The sequence below is a fragment of the Mya arenaria genome, chromosome 8 (genome assembly GCF_026914265.1).
Source record: "Mya arenaria isolate MELC-2E11 chromosome 8, ASM2691426v1".
Taxonomy (NCBI): domain Eukaryota; kingdom Metazoa; phylum Mollusca; class Bivalvia; order Myida; family Myidae; genus Mya; species Mya arenaria.
The window spans coordinates 6904560-6921727 of record NC_069129.1 but is presented as its reverse complement, the minus strand read 5'-3'; the positions used below and the strand labels follow the sequence as shown (position 1 = coordinate 6921727).

Below are 17168 nucleotides of genomic sequence, written 5' to 3'. Positions count from 1 at the left end.
GAATGTTGTATTTGTATTCATTTCCTGGAAATGATGTCGTTGAAATTGTGTCCCAGCCCTATGTTGGATGATGTTTGAAACTGAGAGCAAGCTTAAATTTCAATACAGTGAAAAATATCAAATTGATATTTTCACTGTTTGAAGTAGTGAAATCTCTATTAACCACTAGAAAGCATATAATAAATACTTTTAATTGCATACGCCATATCTGCTGAGGCACCCTACTTGACTTTCAATGTACCTTCAAAGTATTGCTCCCTCTCTCAAAGATGCCATTAATCACACAGTGTCTTGTCAGATGACAAAGGCTCATTAAAGTCACAATAAATAATTTCAACTAGCCAAAATTATATTTTATACAAACTTGAACATGTATATCATCAATATAATACATTGCCATAAAAAAAAGATGAGATTTGACAAAGTTCATAAATACCCTATACTGCAATAGGATATTAATCAGAGGCCTTATTCAATATCCACCTGAGATCTAACTTAATTTTGAGAGTAAAATCCAATTGATTAGAAATTGATTATTAATTATAAAATAAATCGGCCAATAGATTGAATGGAATTACTGAGGCATGTCTTACAATAAGTATAAAAACTTTATTGAATACCATCCTATGGCCCTTTTGTCACATCTTGTATAGTATACCTTTTTTATTTCCAAACATTTAGCTAAATGACTCAATTCATTATTCAGAGTTTGCTCACAGCCTGGGCAGTGAACACGACCCTGACACTGGTGACTGTGCCCCAAGCAGCTTCTTCGGTGACGGCAGATACCTCATGTGGACCTACTCTGTGACTGGTGAAGACCCAAACAATCATGTAAGTCTTCCTTTGTACTTGATGAGTTATAATTTAAACAATGGAAATAAAGATGATTTTTACAGGTTATAATTTAAACAATGGAAATAAGACTGTTTTCTACAGGTTTTCATTTAAAAAATGGAAATAAGACTGTTTTCTATTGGTTATCATTTAAAAAATGGAAATAAGACTTTTTTCTAATGGTAATGATAAAAATATTGGAAATAAGAATGTTTTCTACAGCTTATCATTTAAAAATAAAAATAAGACTGTTTCTACAGGTTATCATTTTAACAATGGAAATAAGAATGTTTTCTACAGGTTATCATTTAAACAATGGAAATAACACTGTTTTCTTCAGGTTATCATTTTACCAATGGAAATAACACTGTTTTTTACAGGTTATCATTTAAACAATGGAAATAACACTGTTTTCTACAGGTTATCATTAAAACAATGGAAATAACACTGTTTTCTACAGGTTATCATTTAAACAATTTTCTATGGGTTTTATTTAAACCATGGAAAAGATACTTTTTTCTATTGTTCATACTTAAACCATGGAAATAGCACAATTTCCTATTAGTTATCAGTTAAACCAAGGAAAAAAGACTGTTTTCTATTGGTTATCATTTGAACCATGGAAAAAAATACTTTTTTTCTATTGGTTATCATTTGAACCATGGAAATGGTTCAAACAAGACTCTCTTTTTTAAAGTTATCATTTTAATCATGGAAATAAGATTTTTTTTCTTCTGGTTTATTTTAAAACTATTTTAGTTTAAAACCAAATACAAACATTAAATAAGATTGTTTTATTTATCATAGCATATAACTATCATAGCGTTTTATCTATCCCAGCATATTATCTATCATAGTGTATTATTTATCACAGCACTTTATCATAGCGTATTATCTATCCCAGCACATTATCTATCGTAGCATATTATCTATCCCAGCATATTATCTATCATAGTGTATTATCTATCCCAACACATTATCTATCATAGCGTATTATCTATCCCAGCAAATTATTTTTCATAGTGTATTATCTATCCCAACACATTATCTATCATAGCGTATTATCTTTCCCAGCTCTATAGCATATTATCTATCATAGTGTATTATCTATCCCAGCATATTATCTATCAAAGTGTATTATCTATCCCAGCACATTATCTATCAAAGTGTATTATCTATCCCAGCACATTATCTATCAAAGTGTATTATCTATCCCAGCATATTATCTATCAAAGTGTATTATCTATCCCATCACATTATCTATCAAAGTGTATTATCTATCCCAGCACATTATCTATCATAGTGTATTATCTATCCCAGCATATTATCTATCAAAGTGTATTATCTATCCCAGCACATTATCTATCATAGTGAATAATCTATCCCAGTACATTATCTATCATAGTTTATTATCTATCCCAGCACATTATCTATCATAGTGAATTATCTATCCCAGCACATTATCTATCATAGTGAATTATCTATCCCAGCACATTATCTATCACAGTGTATTATCTACAGTAAAATTTGAAATGTCACTTTTCAGAAATTCTCATCCTGCAGTATTAATTACATGAATGAAGTTTTATCAACCAAATCCTCCTGCTTTGTGGGTGAGTAATCCTTTATTTCTGAGATATAAATTGTTTTATATTACTCTTTAAAACTTAAATTTAGCTAATATTTTTTTTCTAATTTGAAATGGTCAACCATGCAAGGTTGAGCAGATATTTGGCAACTTCATTTCTCTAACAGATATTAATCTCTTGGTTTTTCCAGCTGGGGCTCCTTTGACCCTTATAATTGACGAATTAGTTATTATCTGTGGTCCAATTGAATGATTTACACTCCATGTATTCTATTTTGGGATTACACCGATGCACCTTCAGTAGGAAATGGGAGTACCTGGCTATAAAATTACATCAGAGTTTGCGTCAGGGCAATCTCATCATTTCATGACGTTCACTTCAGCTCATTATGTCGTGTACATACATAGCCTTACGTCGTGAAGCATGTATTGGGGATATTTTTTTAATGAGATTGTCGTCAGGGAAATCCCTGCTGTAGTCACAAAAATGTATGTTACAGACAATATCCCGTATTTTGCAGTGTTAGTTTAAACTTTATTTAGTTTTACAATGATTGAGATGAAAGTTATGTTAACTTATTCTAAGTCACTCTCTTTGGCACAATGTTGCACAAGAGTGTGGTCTTGTGATGTGAGGGTAACTTGAAAACCCGGAGAAAACCCACTTGTCTGGCTTGGTGACCACCAACCAACCTCCCATGCACCCAGGCCGGGAATCAAACCCAGGGCGCCTTGGCAAGAAGCCAGTGTGCTAACCCCACTGCATAAACCGGACAATCATCAATGTTACGTCAATGATAAGTTGTTCAAGGTCACCACTAAGTTGTCCAAGGTCAATACTAAGTTGTTCAAGGTCAACACTTAGTTGTTCAAAGTCAACACTAAGTTGTTTAAGGTCAATACTAAGTTGTTCATGGTCAACATTAAGTTGTTCAAGGTCAATACTAAGTTGTTCAAGGTCAACACTTAGTTGTTCAAAGTCAACACTAAGTTGTTTAAGGTCAATACTAAGTTGTTCATGGTCAACATTAAGTTGTTCAAGGTCAATACTAAGTTGTTCATGGTCAATACTAAGTTGTTCAAGGTCAACATTAAGTTGTTCAAGGTCAATACTAAGTTGTTCAAAGTCAACTCTAAGATGTTTAAGGTCAATACTAAGTTGTTTAAGGTTAACATAGAATGAAAGATCTTTGTGATAATGTGCAGGTGTAAAGGGGAGGGTTAGCTTGCTACCGTTTTTATGACTCGGCATTATCTTATATAGATAAAAATAGAATATGTACCTGTTTGATCAGACAAATAACTTTGATGTCTGCCTTGTTTCCCCTGTAGTTGCGCAAGGTGAACAACCTTGTGGAAATGGGCGTATGGATGCGGGAGAAGAATGTGACGGAGGGTTTCTGGGAATGGTCAACCAGGACACGTGCTGTGCCAGTGACTGTACGCTGAGACTAGGAGCTTTTTGCAGGTATGGCTGGTTATTTTTGCAAAACCTCCTAGGTCTCTCACATTCAGCGGGATGAACATGGGAATTGATGTGTCAACTATTAGCCTGGGATTGGTTTAGTGGTATGTTTGTCCGCCTTGATACCTACCGAGCAGACGGCAGAAGAACTTTTAATGAACAGCATTGCCTGTCCTGATTTCTCGAAACTTCTTAAACTTAACAGACTTGAGTAGTTTATTTTGTTAAGCAAAATTCCTTACTTTTATCTGATTTTGATCAGATAGATAACTTTGATGAACAGTCAAAAAACTTAATATAATTAAAAAAAGTAAAAGTCTCACAAATTGCAGCAGAACAAAAATAGTGAGCTCAGCTTAATTTTGTTATAGCAGACTTAAGTAGTTTTGGGAAAAATCGCACCCTGGATTCTACTCATGAAACACATCAAGGATGATACTGAAAGCTATATCAGCTTGACTTGTAGTGAACCAATCTGAAAGAAATCCTTATTTAGGTGTGCCCGGTAATAAAAAATTAATATAATTATGGAACTAAATAACTGTACAAATGTAAATATATACTTTTTTAACACATAAATTCTTTATAGCCATATCAACTATTAACCTTAAACTAGAGTTGAGAGTGGTCAACTGGCTTAAACATTAGAGGTTGTGGGTTCAATCCCCACCAAGGGTACTTGCCCACGGCCTATCAAAAAGGACACAGTACTGGTTTCTGCCCAGAAAAAGTGATTTTACAAGCTTCCATCTTTCGTCATAAACGAGCTAAAACAAATGAGTATAAACAAAACCAACCATTGCCTAATAGATAAGTTGTTTCCACTTATCAGTTAAAATACCTTATTAAGGGCATAACTCTGATCGTTAGCCAATTTACAAAATACTGACAAGAAACGGTTACATTACACTATAACTTTTCACCTTGTTACACATTTCAATTTCATTTCCATATTAATGTTTTCTTCCAGCCCTGCAAATAGTGACTGCTGTACAGACAACTGTTTTACGGCCCCAAGCACTGTAGTCTGTAAAGGTGATGTGGAAGGGTCCTGTACGGAGGAAGTGTCTTGCGAATATCCTTTCTATCTGATGTCACAAAACATACTACACATATTGAACATTTTTTTTGTGGACAAATCTTCAGTATAATGATTAAACATAGTTATTCTTCTTTTTGTTATGGATGCAGCAGTTAAAGGGACTTTACACCATATTGGCACCAAAACAATTTTTTTCTGTAATAAATCTGGATCATTATTCAATAAAATGTTTTACTCGTTGAAATCATAATTGTAAAAAAAAAAATGTAAAAAAAAAATCGAGTCAGAGACCGGGTTCGAACCAGTGTAGCCAAAATTGCAGTCCAGTGTTGTATCCACTGTGCTACAAACGCTTACCCTTAACCATTGGAATATTTAAGCTATATACCTAACTTGGTAATATGACGTGATAACATCAACTAGCCAATCACGCATAAGAATGAATACTACTAGGTATACATACCTAGTAATCTTTTTTAATGGTAAAATACGAAAAAACTGCGAAAAATTAATTAATTGTAAAATATGTGGTACTTCTGTTAGTTAGTTTCAATGCATTGTACACATCGATACCAAGTTTTCGACAATGTTTTTTTTTCGCTATTTCATTATACGGTGTATAGCCCCTTTAAAAGTTGCAGAAAATTGAACATGCATAATCATTACCGGTAATGTCAATAATTTGAAACTTAAATCAACAAATATTCTCATATTTCATTTGAGGCTGGACCACATTGAAGTAAAACATAACTTTTGGTAGTCGTTTATTGAAAAATATTGCGATATTACACTAAAATCAAGAAATATCCTCTAATCTTTCCATCTTATTTACTATGTCACGATGCACTTGTGAAATATAACTTTTGGTGCTCATAAAAAATTAGATCACAGATTTTTATATTTAGGTGAAAAAAATTGTTTTTATGGATTTTTCTTAAACCGTTACTAACAGTTTAAGCCATAAAACATTGATTTTCGGACGGAAATATGTTCCAAAACAAAAAATACAAAAAGTTGTCAAAACGTTCAATCTGTGAGAGTGCAGCTTTAAAGGTCTTGTATGAAAATCAAAATAATTTTAAGCCTCATCATAAATTATTTGTCACAAAATTTCCAACTTTTCCTTGACTGTATGAACTGGAATTAGTGTGGAATGCCCCAAGACGGTAACCAACAAGGCAGATGGTACACTATGTACTGATGGGTAGGTCTAGTTATTATTTTATTTGTGACGTCTTCACCAAAAATCACTCATGCAAAGGAAATAATGCCATTTTCTTTTTTTTAGGTATATGAGCAGTTTTTCACAGCTACTTTTAAATATTTTTAAAAATATTTTCTTATTCAGTTTCTTGCATTGTAGTAAGTTTGTTGTTGTTTTTTATCTCATCACTTGGTTAAATTTTGTTAGGTTTGTCATTAACAAGAATACCACACCTGACTGATATTTTGCAGGCAAAGTCACATTAATATAATATATTATAATGCAACATATATTTTCTTAAAATGGTTTCAAACCGGTACAATATCATCAGTTCTTCACTTACCATGTTTCTTGTTGTAATTAACAGGATGCTGTTTGTCTCTTAACCATTTAGTAGACCAATAAGCAATCCTATTTCATTTGTAAAAAATAGCACTTGGTTTTTATAATCCAATGGAATACTTTGACTGCCCCTGACAACCAACCCCTTGCAAATGAATGGGCCGTATTCAATTAAAGTGACACTCTTATTAAAAAAACACATGTATAACAAACATCAATTTTGACTGATAAACCTTTAACTAAATTCTAAATAATGCATTTATGGAAAATATTAATTACTTATAACAAGATAGTAACCATGCATTTAATAGCAGAAAGTGCAAAAATATTAAATGATTGGTGAATGCTAAAAGATGTGGTCTACTATAGTCTCATAAGGTAGAAATACCGTGTTTTATGCTCATTTATTTCAAATTAAACTCGGTATCCTTCATAAGAACCATTGTTTTTGACATTTCTGCATCCTTTTTGGAATATTAAAACAATACTATGAATTATGGCTAATCTTATTTGGGAGTAAGAGTGCATCTTTAACCAGTGTAGATTGAACTAAAGTTTAGAGTCAGTGTATACATGTTGTAATGTTCTTTTATTCTTATTTTCACAACTAAGCATTGCATCTGTTATATTTTGAAATTACAATGCATGTTATTGGTGATGTTAAATTGAAAAATAGTGCATGTCATGAAATAGCTTATCTTAATTCAAATAAGATCTTCAAAAAAACATTTTAGCTGGGTTTTTTTGATAAATATCTTTGATGTCATCGTTGTAGGCATGATGTTAACAATTTTGGCTGTGGCTGAAAAATTTTTTGACTCGGGCTGAAAAAAAGGTTGAAAACCGTGGCTAACATCAATACCTAATCAAACTTGCTTTTGCCCCTTCCGATGTTCAAACAACAAGAAGGAGCTTGAAAAAACAGAATCAACCTTATTGTCTCACCTGTGAAAAACTGATCGGTGTTGGCATGTGGGCCTTAATTTGCTACTTTGTTGCCACATTATTTAATGCATGCTTCTGATTCATGTTTTTTCAATGCATGTTTACAGCGGGTCATGCCAGTCGGGAAGTTGCTCAGGGTATTGTGAATATCGGGGAAAGATCTCCTGTGTATGCGATTCTGGTAATATAAAACACATTTTCTGTTCTTTGCTAGCGACTTTACTTGTGTTATGTTTGTGCATGATATTTGAATATTGCTATAGTGTTATGCCCTAGTTTAAACTTTATTTATTTCACAACACTTGTGAAGAAAGTTATAATTACTTATGAAAAGTTGCTCTTGTTGGCACGATGTTGTGCAAGAGTGTGATCTTGTGTTGTCAGGGAAACCGGAGAAATGGGAAAAAAAAACACTTGTCCGGTTTGGTGACCACCAACCAAACTCACATGAGCCAAGGCTGCGAAGAGATCCCGGGTTGCCTTGGTGAGAACCTGGGGAAACCCCACTTGTCCAGCCTGGTGACCACCAACCAAACTCTCATATGCTAAGGCTGGGAATCGAACCCGGATTACCTTGGTGAGAACCTGGGGAAACCCCACTTGTCCAGCTTGGTGACCACCTACAAAACTCATATGCAAAGGCTGGTAATCGAACCCGGGTTGCCTTGGTGTGAACCTGGGGTCACCCCACTTGTCCAGCTTGGTAATCACCAACAAAATTCATATGCGAAGGCTGGGAATCGAACAATCATTATTGTTATTTACAGTTGAGAATTCCTGCTCTTATTTTTGAGCACTTCTTACAATCATTATTGTTTTTTACAGTTGAGAATTCCCGATCTTATTTTTAAGCGCTTCTTTCAATCATATTTGTTATTTACAGTTGAGAACTCATGCAAGCGATGTTGCCGTGATAACACCACCACTCCATGTACCTTGTACAGCAATGATGCTCTTGCCGATGGCAGATCCTGTGTCCAGGGATATTGTGATACTGTATGACATAGGATTTACTTATTTCATTTAAGTCTGTCCGTAAATTTTTAGCTCGATTTCTAAAATATGGAGGTTAAAGTTTTAGAGCAAGATGGAATTATAACTTATACCCAGTATACCCTTTATTCAATTTGATTCATAATAAAAAAAAACGGGTAAAAGCTCAGCATGCTTTCCTCTTGTTAAAAAATGCACCAAACTTTCTGCAATGCTTATCAGCACGTGTGTATAAATTGTGCATCTGTACTTTTGATGCTCATAATGATTGACTATGGACTGAATAATGGCCATTGCCACTTATACTAAGTCACTCTAGTTGGCGCAATGTTGCATGAGAGTGTGGTCTTGTGTTGTGGGGGAAATCAGATTACCCACTTGTCCGGCTTGGTGACCACTAACAAAACTCTCATGTGCTCAGGCCGGAAATCGAACCAGGGTTGCCTTGGTGAGAAGCGAGTGTGCTAACCTATACCTAACCAGACAAATGTTGAATCCTATGGATATTTCTAGTTCTCATAAAAGATTTTTTTGTCATTGTTTCCAGAATATAGTTTTATCACACAATTCAATTGTTATGAAAGTTAAACATATCAATAGATAAATGAAATCTTTCTGTATTGGGCCCTAAACATCGCATCCATAAGATTTTCATATATATACAAGTATACATGTTTATTGTAAATGATTTACAGGGTGTGTGTATCAAGGTCACCACAACCCTTGTAGAGCGACTGTGGGACTTGATTGATGAAATCAGCATTGACTTTCTTGGTAAGTAATTTTAGTTCCAGGTCTGTATCTGTATGTGTTCAAATTTATACGTAGAAGGGCCACTTCTGGCATGTATCTCTGGAGGGCGGGATTTTAGTAGCACTTAGGGAGAGCCTGTTTTAAGCCCTCGATGATAAAAAATCAGTATTAGTAGGTTACCTGATATGGGAAATGGGGCAAAGGAAACCATGAGAGTGAAGCTCGAACCCGAAAATGGTTTCCTGCGCCCTGTATCGGGTGAGAGCGAAGCTTGAATCTGAATATGGTTTCCTCCGCCCCGTATATCCTATATCGGGTCACCTACTTATCCCGTAACATATATATATCACGTAAACAACCTGTTTATATGTTTAATTTATTCATCAGAATATTCATCGAAGTCAAAAATAGACGCCATTTTGGTTCAATATAAATTTGGTGACCCAATACGGAAAAATATGGGGTCCCCGCGTGACCAGTTCTGGACCAATGGCGTTGCGTCATTCATGTTGGATGTATGATATTTGCTTTTACTTTTAATATAACGAGTCGGAAATCTTTCCCATTTATTTTAATTAATTTTAACTCCAAAAATTGTGGAAGTGTTCATCAGTGGAAGCATATGATAATATTTTTTTATTTTGATTTCAGTTGAATCCTTCAAGACAAACATGGTGGCGTGTGTGACAGGTTTCTCCCTCATTCTCTACGTTCCTATTTGTATCATCATTTGGTGTGTGGTAGGTGTCCTTCAAATATCTCAATCTCTGACAAACATACAACAATCTCTTCAACAATAATTCTAGTTTTATTTATACTTGTAATACCCACTCTGTATTTGTCACTAATAAGTTTGAAATTATATTTTGTTCTAGGGGATGGAATATTTTTTTCTAATCTGCCATACATTTTTTTTGTAAATAAGCAGTCAGCAATTTTTAAATTTAATAAAGTGAATTGGAAAATTTAAATAGAGGATGGGTCAGTGGACAAAATATAATCTCAGGTTGAAATGTTTGTGCATAATTTGCTTTATTCAATAAAGAACATCAAAATTGCTTTAAAATATTGATTGGTGATAAAAACGTTTTGTATAATCTAATTATAAACCTTCCGGGGCAGACTAGCCTGTTCTTACAATATTATATGACCCTCAGTGGGATGTTATATTTCTTAATTATTGTCAGGGTATTGACTCGTAAAGTTCAGAGGATACCTGGTCGGTAAGCTCAGTTGGTAGAGGGTCTGACTTTCGAGCAGAGGGTCCTGGGTGCCTTCCTTGACTTGCTATATACTTTTCTGAGCCTGTGACATTAAAACACTATCCATTTTAGGACCGACGTCGCATGAAGAAATGGGAAACTGAAAACAAGGTGCACGTGAGAACGGTATGTATAACTGACATCTGAGTGACGGACAATTTCATGGGAAATATCACTGAGCCATAATATATGTCTATTGAAAACAGGGTATACAGTAGAACCTTGCTGGCTCAAACTGTCTGGGACCCACGAATTCCTTGAACCTCGAAAAATTCAAGCCAAGTGAGAATGCTTACATACAGTATAAAGAAATCGGTCCTTTACATCCAGTCCGAGCCAACGAGGAATTCAATCCGAGCGAATTCGAGCCAACAGGGTTTTATTGCGAAATGCACAAGTTCCATGATTATAATTGAGGACGTACCATATGAGGCCCTGATTACATTTATTTGTAGATAAACAATTGTTTGCAAATTATTGACAGTGTGTCCAATGATTGATTACAAGGTATCTGGATAATTTGACTATGAGGGCCTCATTTATTGTAATCAGCGATGGATGATATACAGCTTATCTTTGAGAATGCACTCATTCATTTAAACATCAGAGATATTCCGCTTTAAAGAATTGATGCCTTTCGTTAAGATTAAGTTATTAACTTATTTGCATTTACGCCCTATCTAAAAGATTATGGAGTGGAAATAAACAAGTAATGCTATATTTGAGTATTTTACTCTTTGTATGGTCTGATAATGCCAACTCTTTGATATTAAACAGGGTTCTTGGTCTGATAATACTGACACTCTCTTAAAAAACAGGGTTTTTGGTCTGGTAATGTCAAAACACTCCTATGAAATAGGGCTCTTTGTCTGGTAATGCCAAAACTCTCCTATGAAATAGGTCGCTTCGTCTGGTAATGCCAAAACTCTGCTATAAATTGGGCGCTTCGTCTGGGCGGCGTCAAACTCACCTATGAAACTGAATAACTTTAGTAAGGGTTGACATATCTTGACCAAACTTGGTCTATAGAAAGAGTTTATGGAGACCTTTCATGGGATTGCGTTTTGGGTCCCGAGGGTCAAGATCAAGGTCACTGTTACTAAAAATAGAAAAACGGTTGAAACTGAATAACTTTAGTTAGGGATGACATATCTTGACCGAGTTTATGGATACCTTTCATGGGATTGCGTTAAGGGTCCCTAGGGTCAAGGTCAAGGTCACTGTTACTTAAAATAGAAAAACGGTTGAAACTGAATAACTTTAGTTAGGGATGACATATCTTGACCAAACTTGGTCTATAGAAAGAGTTTATAGGTACCTTTCATGGGATTGGATTTGGGGTCCCTAGGGTGCAGGTCAAGGTCACTGTTACCAAAAATAGATAAACTGACACTGGCTGAAGTTCTTCTGTCAATCATTGCCAACCTGGTTTCGTCGAATTGCGGTGTTTCTTGTTTAATTATTAAAATATATTTTCAGGATCGGACCCTAGGTAAAGACGAAGACAAGCGGCCCATCAACCGGACACTGAACGCCAGCGACCTTATGGACGACTCATACAGACGACCGAACAGTAGAAACCAGATACAACCAACATTTAGTGTAGCATAACATGAGTTTGGTCAAGGTCATTTTATTTTAAAGGGAATCTATATATAATTCAACTTTAATGTATTTCTGATTAATTATAAAAGAAAATAAGGCAGATAATAACATTGCGTAATAATACCAACTTTGGAAAACAGCCTTGTTTATGATTGTATATGAAGCACATACACAACATACATATTTAAAACTGTTGTTTCAATAGGAAAGACAATAGTCTCATCACCATAAAAACTGCTGTTTCTTTCTTTTTCATTTTGAATTAATTGATGATATAATGATGTACTTCACAAAAGAGACATGCACTGTGTTAAAAGTATTAAATATATTTGTGCATTTTATTATAAAATGTTTGCACATTAAAAAGTAATGAATTATTTATGTCACATTTTTTCTGTAAATTTAATCCTGAATTTATTGATAAAATTTAGTGTTCAAAATTTTATTTTGTTTAATGGTATGCCGCTTTTTCAAATTCGTCGTATGTTTATTTAAATTAATCAGCAGTCAGCTGTTATTGACTTTAATCAGGTGAATCGGCTGAATTAAATAGAGGCTGGGCCAAAAGACAAATCATGACTTTGAACACTATTTATCAATATGCTGTTTATCTATATAGATTAAACCTACACATATTTTGTATTTGCTTGCAATGAGAGTTTTATAATATTTTTTTTTATAATCAGGGTAGAAACATCTTTTACAGGGAGCTAAATAGCTCATATCTGCATATTTGAATACTCAAAAAAAATCAAACACTTTTATAATATTTTATAGAATTTATTGTCACATTCACTATTATATTTTGTCTGTCATATTTTACACCTATTATTTCTTTACCTGACTGCTATGTTTCTAATTGGGATTTTTTTCCCTTTCAAGAACATGTTTTCATACGCCAAACACATCATTTAACATAAGGGGAGTTTTTATTTGTAAACATGTATTCATACGCCAAACACATTATAAAATAGTGCACAAGAAAGTACGCACATACATTGACATTTATTCCTGTGATATTAAAGCATTATAATAACTATCATAGTGGACTTTTTTCTCACAATTGGAAATTTTTCACGCACGAAAATATACAAGCGCCCCGGGAGTTTGATCTTAGGGCAATATGATTTTCAAGCGCTCTGGTGATGCAGATTTTGAAAAACAGACGCCCTGGTACCGGGGCGCTAAAATAACTGTTGTAATTCTATTTACATGCTTGTATTGATATGTGCTTGTTCAGCCATTATTATTTGAAAAAAATATGTTTAAGAACATCCTAGAAAGCGGCCACCTGCCAGCATTTTAAAGCACCTTCTTTTAGGGTTTGCTTTAGAGTCACTTCCGAAAAGTGAAGAAAAATTCTGATTATTCTCAGAATGAAAAAAAAAAAAATTATCAATGCATTTTTTTTTTATTTATATCCAATTTTTGTGTTACTCCTCATTTAACATCTTTGTAACCTTTGTATAAAAAGGAATGGCCCTAAGGATAATAGTTGTGCTAACATGTACCGCCAATGTCCAATCCTTCATCCATCATTTAACATATACTTTTCATATTATAAATCAAAATATACCTTACTGTGATAATTATTAGTATAGGGTCATTTTCTTATTGAGCATTATATTTGTTTAATTTTTCAGGTTCATTTTTAACTGTAAGGTATTTAATTACTGAAAGATACAAAATCAAAAGTTCTTTATCACTATTTAAAATTATCCAGGACAGTTATGTAATGACCATTTGTTTAAAGTGTCATTTACAGTTATATCTAAAAAAATACATTTATACACATGTATTTACACGAAAGCTTTGCTCCAAATCCTTTACTAATCTCAGTAATATTTTACTAAATCTTAATATGTTTAATGGCAGTCCAAGTAGTGGTGGCATTTATCAATTGTAATGTGTGTTTTTTTATGTACTATTTATGTGTTGTCAATCTGTGATAAATTCTGTGTTAACAAGTTTTATCGTTGAAAAGAGTTTTAAGAATGCATTGTGACTCTACAAAATGATCTGAATGAAGATAATGTTTCCAATTCATTTATTAATTTTTTTACAATGATTTGAACAAATTACAAATTCATTAATTGTATATAATGATATATGGTCAGTTATAGTGTATATAATTGGGTATGTTGTGACTATGTGTGTTTTACTTGAATGTAGTGTGTTTTACATACTGTAGAACCACTTTAGTTTTTTTTCGGTATTTTTCAGTGAAATTCAGAGTAAATATGTATTTCGGGCTGTTGCATAGGATTTTTAGATAATAAATGTTGTAGTTTCTGGCAACATAGAAATTTTCATAATTTTTGAACATCTGATTTAAAGTAAGACAATAATGTTGATATGGCTGTTTCTATTGAAATTCCAATTTTTTGAAAGTCTGAAAGATTTTTTTACAAATAAATGCAATTACTTCATGTCAAAAAACCTTATTTCGAGATATCCTGAAAGTTTAAAAACATTTAGTGATTCAAAAATTACATTACAAAATTCCCTTTCAAATAACCTTTGAAATTAAAAAAATGATCTCACAAATTTCAGCAAGATTTGTTCACATGTGAAAAAAGAAGAAAATAATATTATAATTAATTACCTACAGTATGTGAAACCCGCAACATATTTTATTTTACTTAATGGAAGGCAAGTCTGTTTTCGAGCGCCTTTTCATTAATTTATATGTTATTGTTGTATAAATCTGTGATATTATTGTTTTAGAATTGTTCTTACAACAGTCAAGGAATGGATTACCTTTTTAAAAATAGAACATGGTTTATTCATACGTGAAATGTTGCTGTTATGTTGTTATACATTTAGTTTAATGGTCTAACAGAGTAATTTTGTTGTATAGGTACTGGGGTAATTGGAACTATATTTAGCAGTATGTTTCAAAAATTGTTTTTTTTATCTTTAAAAATTTTCTTTTATTTTTTTTATTCGTGTTGGGTGTGAAAAAAGTCTTATACAAATATATACTTAGATTAAACTAGATAACTTAAAAGTTAAAGTTATATCTTGTCTGATGATTTACTTCATAGCTTAGAATTTGAATTAGAATTAATATAACTCTTATTTATGTGATACTCAACTTTTTATATAGTCCTTATACTTTTATACATTATAGGTTATTTTCTGTGTTTTTATTTGAGGATTCTGCCGCGTGACATTTGTGTATGGTGTAGTATATCGTATATACAGACGTTGCGATCATGTAGTCATGTGACTTGTTTTATGTTGACTTGCCAGTTATAACACAACATGTCACAATAATTATGTTGATTTATCAAGTTAAAACCAGACACCAGATGGTCCCAAAATCAGCAAATACAGTATTTCCTCTAAAAAAGGCTAGAAATGCTAATAAAAACTAGTATGAAACCGATTATAATCACTTTACATGATTAAACGAATATTTTGTCACTTTCTTAGCTGAGTTTACCTGTTTAAAATAGCACACAATGGTTTCCCAGTTAATAGTGAGTATATAAAGCATGTGAAAGTCACATAATTAGTGCAGATACATTAACCAACGCTATTTTAAAATTTACTGGTATTTACTGGTACTCAGTAAATTTGGAATTGGAAAAGTACGCAAAAACATTTTTTTTTCTTGCAATGGTATCATCTGGTGTCTTGTCCCTTTAATAAGTGAACAAGTCAACATTATGAGTGTGACATGTTGTGTTATATCTTGCCAGTGGTCATAAAAATAAGTAAACATGACTACATCATTACATGATCTGTAGGTACAATATACTCTTCCATAATTTGTGATTTGGTTTGATGACTTATACAATTATGTTGAGGTCTGATTTACATTTTTTATTAGAAGGCACTATCAAAAGACATAATATTAAAAACTTCTTTTAGTGAGGCAAATAATTTTAATGTCTCAAATTTGCGATTTAAATATTTGCTCAAACTTACTGAAAACGCATATTTTTAATAGTTTGCTCAAAATAGCTACATGATTATATTTTGGAAGTTTAAATGTCCGCAATAACATTATCTCTTTGTACATTACGATAGCATCTGTTCTATTGTTTCTATTGTTCTTTCTACCAGTAATTGTGATATTTTGCTTAAAAGTGTAAATTTTGCAGTTTAATATTTGCATGTAAAAGATTGTCTTATTTACATAAATATTTTGCTATTGTTTTTTCGATTGCATATATTCCGCCAGGTTGTTACAATATTTTAATTGTGATACTATTCTCTCAGCTACCAGGAGCCAAATTATTTAAGCTTCATAGTAAAAAAATTTCAACTTTGTAAAATATTACGAATGATTAACAGCGGATCATTTAAAGCAAATTTACTAACGGTTTAAGAAAAAAGCATAAAACATCAATTTTCAGACTTAAATATGAAAGTCTGCGATCTGATTTTTTGTCAGCAGTCTTATATCACTGGTATACATGCATTTTCGCATAAATTGGCTCGTTCTAAGACAAAAAATAAAAAAGTTGTCATAACATTCAATCTGTGAGAGTGCAGCTTTAAAAACACTCTTATTTAACCAGATTTATTCATAGGCATTTATAATTTAGACCACTATCTCTTGCAAAGACATTGTTAGTTTAAGCTTAAAAGAAACATATTTTCACTGAGTTGAATTTTTTTACTAGTATGCTTTTTGAATATGGCCCCTGTATTGAGTTAAAAAAAATCCAATTGTTGTATTCTTTGAATATGCAAGAATTTATTCGAAGAATGAGACCTGATTTTACTGTTTTATTTTAAAAATAACATATTTGCTGTTGTTTATATATTTTGATAATATTAGAATTATAGATTATAAAACAAAATACTATCAAATTGTTTTTGTATTATTCCTCTTGTTAAGGGAGTTAAAGAAGCCCGTATTAATGTTGAACATTATCTAAATAGCTGTCTCACAGTTGCAATATTTCAATGTGAGTGCAACTTCGAATTGTTTTAAAAAAAGTCGGTCTCCAAATGATTACTGGAGAAGACATCGTTGTAAGAATGCATACATTATTTGGAAATATAAGTACGTTATATAGTAAAATATTTCTGAAGATAAGAATGATATAGTTATGTCTCTCCCAATGTATGTAGGAGAGATATTGTTTTTACCCTTTCCGTTAGTCAGTCCGTCC

At 32.8% G+C, this 17168-nt stretch overlaps 1 protein-coding gene across 1 annotated transcript in view; it reads left to right on the top strand.

The window, feature by feature from the left end:
• Positions 1 to 16843, top strand: part of LOC128242344 (ADAM 17-like protease) — a 61501-nt gene extending 44658 nt beyond the window's left edge. The window contains exons 12-22 of the mRNA XM_052959461.1: positions 707 to 834; positions 2384 to 2450; positions 3758 to 3893; positions 4861 to 4965; positions 6071 to 6136; positions 7531 to 7604; positions 8307 to 8419; positions 9112 to 9190; positions 9821 to 9909; positions 10504 to 10557; positions 11911 to 16843. Coding sequence (XP_052815421.1) covers positions 707 to 834; positions 2384 to 2450; positions 3758 to 3893; positions 4861 to 4965; positions 6071 to 6136; positions 7531 to 7604; positions 8307 to 8419; positions 9112 to 9190; positions 9821 to 9909; positions 10504 to 10557; positions 11911 to 12042 — 1043 coding nt within the window. The 3' untranslated portion in view covers positions 12043 to 16843. The remainder of the gene's footprint in view (positions 1 to 706; positions 835 to 2383; positions 2451 to 3757; positions 3894 to 4860; positions 4966 to 6070; positions 6137 to 7530; positions 7605 to 8306; positions 8420 to 9111; positions 9191 to 9820; positions 9910 to 10503; positions 10558 to 11910) is intronic.
• Positions 16844 to 17168: the final 325 nt, after the last annotated feature.